This window comes from Aricia agestis, chromosome 22 (assembly GCF_905147365.1).
Source record: "Aricia agestis chromosome 22, ilAriAges1.1, whole genome shotgun sequence".
Classification (NCBI taxonomy): Eukaryota; Metazoa; Arthropoda; class Insecta; order Lepidoptera; family Lycaenidae; genus Aricia; species Aricia agestis.
Genome location: NC_056427.1, coordinates 6,929,249 through 6,939,662, shown reverse-complemented (window position 1 = coordinate 6,939,662; position 10,414 = coordinate 6,929,249). Strand labels below are relative to the sequence as shown.

Sequence of the window (10,414 nt, the reverse complement as noted above, 5' to 3'; positions counted from 1 at the left end):
AAAATTCAAATAATATCCTACATTATGACATATACTATAGTGTGTCATAAAGTGGCATTTTAATTGAATTTTTCGGAACGAAAAAAGATCGGAACGGCACCTTAGGTTTATTTCCACAGTTTGTCCATACTTTCGCATTTCCGCTGGTCGCCGTGCTAACACTACATATCCACTTATTTTTTCTTTCGGTACGCTTCTTAAAATCAAAATAATATAATGTAAAAAATAAATAATTTCATTATGTTTTTTCTCCGGTAAAACAGTTATAGCTAGTACGTAGTATAATTTATATATCACTATTTATAAGAAGGGATTCCATTAACACATTGTAAATAAAAGATAATTTAGCCAAAAATGTCAACACATACCATAGACAACAATTTTAGCCCTATGTATAAAATCCTTAACTACGTATATTATAATATTATGTTTGAAATATATAAAAAAATACCGAATATGTGATGTAATCATATTGCACTACGAATAACTTAAAAAAAAACTTAATACATATAATAATTAAAATAAATCGATGAATGAAATGAGCAACTACGTTACTATCGCAAATATAAAGGTCGATCGCGTAAAAATCCATAAAAATTTAGGCAAATACATCATAAGGTGCATAAAAAAACTTTGTTCTAAAATGACTAACAACATCAAAAATCCCAGCAACAATTTAGTTGTGCGACAAGTAACGTCCCAAGCATAGACAACAAACTGGAAAACGCAATTGGCGGGAAAGCTTGACTTTGACGGATGTCAGACTTGACATTTAGACAGGTGTCAGATTTGACGTTTAGTTTTTTTAAGCGTATCATCTTACATCTATGAAATATCCGTTACGCGTATTTGGTTCCGATTATTATACATTTATCACAATGTCGTCGCGACCGTCGTTAGAAGTCGTTGTCGCTTGACGCGTCGTAAGTCTCGGCGATATGTGTCGCGGGCGGCTGGTAGCGCAGAGTCGGCGTTAGCATCGGCCCGTGAAATGATTGCGACCGAAGAACGTTACTGGAAAGTTAAAAAAATGGTTTATTACATACATGAATTAGTTGTACAGGGTATAACAAAACTAAGTGACATTATGGTGTGATTGTGTCCCCTGTAAAGAGTAACTTTTTTTTACTTTTGTATGGGCAAATTCATGGCTGCTTGCCCATACAATTCACAAAAAAAAATTGCTCCATCAGCGCTCCTACTTTCATAGCGAACTCTATAAAGATGACCCATACCCACCCTAAACTATAATTATCACTTAGTTTTGGTATACCCTGTGACCTGTGCATTTAAAGTACCGCTGCAGTTCTCAGAGACATTTAACGACAAGGAAATACGTACTACCACACTCAGAGACGAATATTAATTACTCAACTGTAATGAGGATTTCAAGACAGATACTATATTTTTTTTTAATATGAAATAAGGGGGCAAACGAGCAAACGGGTCACCTGATGGAAAGCAACTTCCGTCGCCCATGGACACTCGCAGCATCAGAAGAGCTGCATGTGCGTTGCCGGCCTTTTAAGAGGGAATAGGGTAATAGGGGAGGGTAGGGAAGGGAAGGGAATAGGGGAGGGTAGGAAAAGGAATAGGGTAGGGGATTGGGCCTCCGGTAAACTCACTCACTCGGCGAAACACAGCGCAAGCGCTGTTTCACGCCGGTTTTCTGTGAGAACGTGGTATTTATCCGGTCGAGCCGGCCCATTCGTGCCGAAGCATGGCTCTCCCACGTATAAATATTATGGGGTTTATGGCAAAATCTTATACAGTTATGTTATTATTAGTCGTCTCTGACTGCAGCAGTTAGTGTAGGTTTTGATATAAAATAAATACACTTGTGTAAAAAAACTATTAACTTAAAAATCATTAATTATATCTCTGAGCGGAGCTTACTTGTGCCCGTCTATGAAACTTAAATTTCGTTTCAACAATTTAAGGGGAAAGACAATTAGATAAACTATTAACTACAGCTAACTGCCGCCCTCAGAGACGAAAATTATTTAATTAAGTATAATTACTGTGGTTAAATGAAGTTGAACTTTTCATTAAATTGAAGTTTAATAACAATGATTTTCTACTTATACAGATATGTTACGTCCATACTATTTTCCGGTTTAAATCTCTTCCGAACAATTTTCAAATTCAAAATTGCAAACATTGACAAATTTGACAGATAAGTGAAACAAAAGATACGAAAAACCATTAACATAAAAGAGACAGTTCTATTTTTAAACGTCGAATCGCATCGCTGTCTCTTTCTTCGCCTAAGCTATGACGTAAATTCGATTTTTTCCAGATTATTCAAAAAAATTATTGAAAATGTAAATAATCGAGGTATTTACTGCAATCAAGACATGTGGTAAGAGATTCCATGTGTTTTGTTTACTTTCGAGTCATAATTGGTACATTTTCGATACACGCACGACGTCATTTTCAATTTATTTAGGTAAGACAAGACGCGGCACGTTCGTGACTGCGCTCGATGCAGACTAAACAACAGACGGCCCAATTGGGCCGTATTTGAATCTTCACAACGCGCGCGTTAGTAACATATCTGCTTTGAGTTTTTCATCATTGTTTAATAATTATTAAATATCTCTCGAGTGCGGCAGTAATACGGGCACAAGCGGCTCTAAAAATGTAAGAAAAAAAACAAGAAATTTCAGCAGTGTTGCCAGTTATTGCATATTTAAAAATTGTTCAGTGAAAGTAAACATTTTGGTAAAAAGAAAGTCTTTCAAAAGTTCATATCTTCTAATACTTAGCAGCAGTGCATTGAAATTGCAGTCATAAATATTAAAAAAGTTTGAAAATTATTTCAAACACGTAATAAAAGCATACATTGTATAATAGTGTAAGCGTTCACACACCCTAAAAGTGAAAGAAAGATTTTCGGGTTTCCAGCAATATCCTTCAGGCATTTTTAAAATTTAAAAAAATATATATAATTCTGGAATTAATCTGCATAAGTGTCTAAATAGTTAAACACACTAAGCTGAAGTTACGCGGCGTAAATTCCGCATGATTACGCTCGCAATGTATTTTAAATTATCGATCACACACTATTCCGTCGCGTTCCGTATTTTGTATGCGTTCAATGACATGCGGAATTTACGTATATGTAATTTGGGGCCGTCTATGGGCTATTCGCCCATATCCTTTTTTGCTAGACTTTAGACTTGACGATAAACGATGATGAAAAATATTGTAAGAAGAATATCACAATATTTGTGTGGCAAAATACACCCCCGGTGTCAGTGCAAACGGCCAACAAAATTTAGCTGACAAATTTTTTCGAATTTGTTTTCTAAGCTCCTGTGTATAAAAAACATACAAGTAAGTTCTCTTAAATATTTCTAGCGATTACAAAACTGCTAAAACTATTTTATAATCAGTATAAACAAATAATATACAAGATGTTATTGTAAACACCGTTATCCTTGAAACCATCGAATGAGCCCGTCAAAATGAACAACTTTTTCTATGAGAACAATGCTGGGAACTCAAAAAAATCCCCATACAAATTGCCGATACAAATTGCCGATCCAGGCACCCATATGGGTATGAAGACTTCATTTTTTTTTTTGGAGTTCCCAGCATTCTTTTCATAGAAAAAGTTGTTCATTTTGACGGGCTCATTTGATGATTTCAAGGATAACGGTGTTTACACTAACACATAGTACAAATCGGCCTCCATAAAAAAACTCAACACTAAACCCCTTACAAATAAAAATAAACACAGTGAATGCTCTGCTATCTTTGTTTGACAAGCGATAAGTTTTTTTACAGGCAAAGACAGATAGACAACATTTATAAAATAGACATACTTGAACCCTTTAGCATCCAAACTATCCAAAAACTCTAAAATATAAGCATAAAAGCTATAAGCGTGTTTCCAAACTCTGATCATAGATAGCGCTTTTCACAAAATGGCGGCTTACCTAACACAAGATGGCGGCTCACTTGACACAAGCCACAAAGTCATGCAATCTGACATCTGTCACGTTCTAAAATACCAATTTTTACTGTTATTCGCCTAGGTCTACATAAATACAATAAATAACATATAACATAATATTATAATATTAAATTGAAATTAAAAATATATAATGTCACATTTAAACAAAAATAAAGACTTACATCTAAACATTGTTTCCCTATAACGTTCATAAATATAATTAAAAATAATATATTCGCTGCCATAATATGCATTATTATAATGTTTTTTCTGTTCAAGTCTAAACATGTTGAATATCACACTAGCTTTAAAGTTCATACATCAAAATAAAGGTTCTCAGTTGAAGTTACCGACTTATAAAGCTTGAAGTTCGGTCGCAAAGCACCGGTCTATCTTACAAGTAACACATAGCTATTCGTCTCTTTCACTAAGAAAAATATTTTCATCGCTCTCTTATTTCATATATTTTAAACGACATCAATATTCGTACACAAGCGAAAACATCATCATCATCCATCGATTATTTTCCGTCAGTTTTTCGTTTTAATTTTCACCAATTTCTTCGTGTTTTGCGACCGAACTATTCACAGGATACCACAGACAAAGACTTTAGATTCACGACTACAGACTATGTATACCATAGACTAATTCCATAGACAATCGACCACAGACTATAAATACTATAGACAAACGACCATAGACAATCGAACTCACCTCGCCGTCTTGGGTGTTTTGGTCTTGCCGAGCGCGGCCGCTTTGCGCGGGTCGTAAGAGGCGCGTCGCTTCCACTTCTCTAGCTCCTGTTTCTTTTGTTCTGGAATATTACAAAAAAATATATTTATTTACTACACAAAACATAAAAAGAGCCTATGTACAAAGTACACAGTTTGACATGACTGTGTACTTTGGACAATTTTATTTATTTATAATACTGCTGTCTAAAATCATGACAGCGTCATGACGAATATTTTTTTTTTGGCGCGCGACCGTTAAATTTCACTCTCAACGTGCCTAAAGATATTTCACTACAAAAATATTCATTGCGTTGGACACTGCATTTTAAGATCTTGTGCGAGAGAAAAAATAGAAAATAAATCATACAAGAATAAAAACGGGTCGAATAGTATAATTATTTTTTCGTCCGTAAAAAGCGAGCTTGATAATAGACACATACATAATTGACTTGGAAAATTGTTATTTTGTTTTATTTTTGTTTTACTTGTTATTTTTATTTTTGCGCATCATGGAGTGTGAGAGAAGTCACACATAATATGGTCTTTGAACACATAGGGTATATATCTAATATATAAAATTCTCGTGTCACAATGTTAGATAGCGTACTTCTCCGAAACGGCTTTACTGATTTTAACCACATTTGATTTTAACAACATTTCTACTCGGTGTTCAATAAAGATGTTTCATCTAATACAACTACAGATACATCGGGCACTATCTCGTATAAAACCATGCCAACTATTAAATTAACAGAAAGCGATATCTTGGCCACTATTAAAAAACTGGACCATTTAAAAGGAGCAGGACCCGACTCAATTCCTCCACTGTTTGTCAAACGCTGTGGGCAAGCCTTAGCTCAACCTCTCACAAGTATTTTTAATCGCTCACTTGAAGATGGTACATTTCCTCGAGAATGGAAAAAGGCCCGAATTGTACCAATTTATAAAAAGGGAAGCCAAGCAGATATATGCAACTACAGGCCTATTTCCATACTCTCATGTTTTTCAAAATTATTTGAAGCTACAATACTACCAACGATCACTTCTTTCATCGAGTCTAGTTTGTCTGATTATCAACATGGCTTCCGAAATGGACGTTCGACTTTGACTAATCTTGTGCCATATATTTCCGATTTATGCGAAAATGTAGACAATGGTGACGAAATCGATGCGATATATACCGATTTTAGTAGCGCATTTGACAAGGTGAATCATCGTCAGCTAATACAAAAACTTAGAAGATTTGGCTTTACGGGTTCTCTTTTGGAGTGGTCATAATCATATCTTTCAAATCGACCGCAAAATGTAGTTGTAAACGGTTTTGTGTCTCGCAAGTATTATGCAGCATAAAATCTTGGTGTGATTCTAATAACATGACGCTCAACGCAAATAAATATTTCCACATAAAATTTTCGCGAAAATTAAAACCTGTAGCTTCTAAATATGATATCGATGGCACCACTGTAAAAGAGGTAGGCGAAATTAAAGACCTAGGCGTAATTGTGGATAGCAAATTAAAATTTATTAAACATTATGATAGCATCTTAGCAAAAGCAGCCCGCATGCTTGGTTTTGTTAAGAGAAATTCTAAAAATTTTAAGCATCCTCAAACTAAAGTCCTATTATACAACGCCCTGGTCCGTAGCCACCTTGAATACGGTAGTAAAGTCTGGAGTCCTTATTATGTAGTGCATTCTCAGAGAATTGAAAACATACAACGAGCTTTTACTAGATATCTAGCATATGGCACTAGCAGATTTTCACATCGGCAACCATATGAACAACGTTTGCATAAATTTGCTATGACCACCTTAAAAAATAGAAGAACATTATTGGACTTATGCTTTCTGTATAAAATTATCAATGGAAAAATTAAATGCAATAGTCTTCATGATCGTATAACACTGAATGTACCATACAAATATCCTCGAAGAAAAATAAGTAAGACTTTCTATATACCTCCCTGCAAAACCAATCTTGGGTTACAATCTCCGATGGCTAAAATATTTACTCAATATAATAAAATAAATAGTATCAAAGATCTAGATGTGTATAATGATAAATACTTTGTTTTTACTAAAAAGGTAACAGATTCATTTGTTTAAGTTTAAATTATTTTGTTGAAATTTTAATATAAGAATACATACATAATATTGTTATTAATGCTATGTACACCGTAGCTGTCGTGTACATCAGATATAATACCAATTGTTATTTTAGTTGTAAGTAAAAAATGGTTGTACTTTATAAATAAGATAAAATAAAATAACCAAATTTTATATGCATATTCAGTGGGTCTGAGACGATTCTCAGACCCACTGAATATGCATTATATGCTACTTGGTACTTTTTATATTGATAAGTGCATTTGTTATGGTTTAAGACATTTATTTCTCAAAAGAACTTACACAATTCACTTAACTGAGAAAACATACAATAATTATCAGTTTACTAGCTCTAAGCGTGCCGATTTGTTGAATAAATAATAGTAAAAAATTTCAACTCGAGACTGACGGCGACCATTGTTTGTGCGACGGGATTGCGATGGACGTTGCCATGGTAACATAATTATTTAATCACTTCAATAAAATAATACGGGCGAAATAATTTATATGGCAAAGAAAAGTTTGCCGGGACAGCTAGTATTATATAATATCTTAGTCCACTCACCCATCTCATACTGCTGTGCGCTTCCCTTGCTAACACTCTTCTCTGTATTCAACACACCAACATAGGTTTTACTCGGATCCCTCCGGAGAAAGTTCTTCGGAGAGCTCTCCATATACTTCGATATGTCCAGATACCGTGGTTGGACCTTCTTCTGCGTGATGGAGGTTGTTGATGACGACATAGAGTAGTCTCCACTGTACCTGGAATAATTTTTATTGAGTTAACTCTAAAAAGCTTCCCGCTATCCCGTTATACAAGGCTTGGATCTGTAAAACTGTGCAACGAATTTTGGTGCAGTATTTGTAATAAATCTTCTTCACTTACTTAAAATAGTGTAACTGCAAAAAGCTAATTTTGAAAGATTCCTAAAAATTTAAATCCCAATATTACTATAACGACTTAAGACTTAAAAGACCAGTACTTTTATTATTGTGTTCTTTAGTTGGCATACATTTAATAAAAACAAAAAATATATAAATATAGCTTTCCAAATTTTAGGACAATACATACTAAAGTCTCAGTAATCTAGTGACATGAGACGTAGCCATGCCTTTATAACTTTTGTAACACACGAGATCTACCCACCTCTGCTTAGCCTGAACATTCGCTGTCCTCTTCCCTCTCATAACGACCGGCGCGCTTTCTGTCCCGCTCTCTCCCTCCGTGTCACTCGTACAAGTAGTCAAAGACTTTTCGTGGCTGAATATAGAAGAATTCCTTGGGCTACTTCCATTTGTTGTAGAATTATCACTGTCGAGCGTAAAAGTTTTCCGTTTGTCTATGGCGCTGTCAGTGTCAAATTTCCGCTTGTCTATGACGCTGTCAGGATCAAATTTCCGCTTGTCTATGACGCTGTCAGGGTTAAATTTCCGCTTGTCTATGCCCTCTTTTGACAGAAAGTCTATGTTCTCTTTGGTTGGGGTTATGTCGTCTATGTATTTGCGTTCACGGCGCTTCGGCTTATCTGGTTGTTTCACCTAGAATAATATTATGATAGAAAATTAACTACACTGGTATACCCCTCTCTACTGGTGAAACAACCAGATAAGCCGAAGCGCCGTGAACGCAAATACATAGACGTATGTCGTCTATGTATTTGCGTTCACGGCACTTCGGCTTATCTGGTTGTTTCAATTAGAATAATATTATGATAGAAAATTAACTAATCATAGTTGAAATAAATAAAGCTACACTGGTATACCCCTCTTAAAGAATTTGCTGCGAACGTAGCAACGCTAAAAGACTACTTTTTCAGTTAAACTTAAAGTATTACATCTTTGTTTAATTACACTTGGACCATGAAGATGATTTAAATTGACAGAGTGAAATAACCACCCCATAAATACACTATACAGCTGTGGTTGCCTATGACAGTTCATATGGCATAATACCATAAGTATCTAAACACACCATGCCGAAGTTCCGCGGCCGAACATCGGCATGATTACGTCAGCAATGTCAAACGCATACAATATAACGCGACGTAATTTCGGCATGGTGTGTCATTGGTAATTAAAAATACATTGCAGGCGGAATCAAGCCGAACTTCCGCCGCGTTTTTTCCGCCTAGTGTGTTTAGACACTAATACTCGCTAATACGGAATACCCAAGTTCTCTGGTAAGAACCAATCAATAAGTTTCCACTACTAACCTGGAAATTCAAATACTCCCTTCCCATCATCCCCCTCAGATCCAAGATGTCTGAGTGCGTAGAGGTGATCATGTCCACCGGGAGTGTTGGAGCCTCCTCATCCGAGGAGTCCAGGGTGAGATCTGCCATGTTGGTGGTGTGGAATGACTGCGAGCGATGGACGGGGGATGAGTGGCTGAAACATGTTTTTTATCAATTATCATTTTCTGTGTGTCCTATAGCAGGTTTACCTACCAGTGTGGAGATAATAGGAATTATTTAAAGACTGATTTACCGTGACCGTTTATTGTAGGTGAGTTACAATTTTGCGAGCTTAAAGCGAAGTGTGTTCCTAATTACAAAAAGATGACTATTTTAGTAGTTTATGTTTAGTCATTCCTGTACAAATTGGGAATGGTGCCGCGGCCTAGAATCCTAGATGATGAGACCTAGATGATGCAACCATGAGTGACAAATAATAATTTGTTAACTATATAATAACTTAATATAAAATATACAATATGTAGGCACACAGGTATTTTGAACCCTGACGCCTCTGCGACCCAAATATGTCTATTGTGACTCTGTAGCATTTTAGAATGTCGTCCCAACCTTCAATCAGTCAATACTATTGAAAATTGGTACGACTGAATTGAAATTCGTTATAATTCTGATAAAACTTGAAACGCCAGGAAAGGTATAAGTTTCTTTAGCTGGGAACAATGTAGTTTAATTTTCTGCGCAATATACGATGTAAGGGCTATATCTATATTCTATAGTAATAATCAAACTTATTGGTTCGCATTAAATAGCCACCTTTTCAAAAATGCAATTCGTGTATCTAAGAGCACTCAGGTACACGTATGGTGCATTTGTCTTTGTAGTACTCCTAACGTAAAGTGTTTAATTATTAGTTTCTTTCGCTATCACTTTGGACTCATGACTTGTATTCTTATCTGGGAGAGCTCAGGTCATCCTTTTTGCAATCCTATCGTTTCTATATCCATCTCTTTCCCCACCATTTCCTCATATTTGTAGGCTTACCTGGGAGAACTAAGGTCGTCCTTGTTGCACTCCTGTCGTTTCGCCATCTGTCTCTTTTTCCCCTCCATCGCCGCTTTCATGGGGTCGTATGAGGCGCGCTTCTTCCAGTTGGAGAACTCTATTTCCTTTGTGGCTAGAGCTGATGAGGACCTGTGCTGGCTTGGTTTCTTTTGACCTGGAAATTTAAGTTCAGGTATAATACAGCTTTCACGTTTATTAAAAAAAAAATTAAACTGAGTTTTCAAAAAATATTTTCAGAATGTCGCTGTATTGACCTATTACCGGCTCTGGAATTTTAAACAGTAAGCTTAATTAGTCTAAAGCTTAGAAGAGAAGCTTAGAGAGAAGTTTCTGTCATCTGGCATGATTCATAGT

At 35.7% G+C, this 10,414-nt stretch overlaps 1 protein-coding gene across 1 annotated transcript in view; it reads right to left on the bottom strand.

Moving 5' to 3' along the window:
• Nucleotides 1–614: 614 nt before the first annotated feature.
• The window catches only part of LOC121737979, a 45,253-nt gene continuing 35,453 nt past the window's right edge, over nt 615–10,414 (bottom strand). The window contains exons 4-9 of the mRNA XM_042129731.1: nt 10,040–10,214; nt 9,017–9,191; nt 7,951–8,342; nt 7,366–7,565; nt 4,676–4,775; nt 615–1,014 (exon numbers count right to left, since the gene is read on the bottom strand). Of these exons, the coding sequence (XP_041985665.1) occupies nt 897–1,014; nt 4,676–4,775; nt 7,366–7,565; nt 7,951–8,342; nt 9,017–9,191; nt 10,040–10,214 (1,160 nt within the window). The 3' untranslated portion in view covers nt 615–896. The remainder of the gene's footprint in view (nt 1,015–4,675; nt 4,776–7,365; nt 7,566–7,950; nt 8,343–9,016; nt 9,192–10,039; nt 10,215–10,414) is intronic.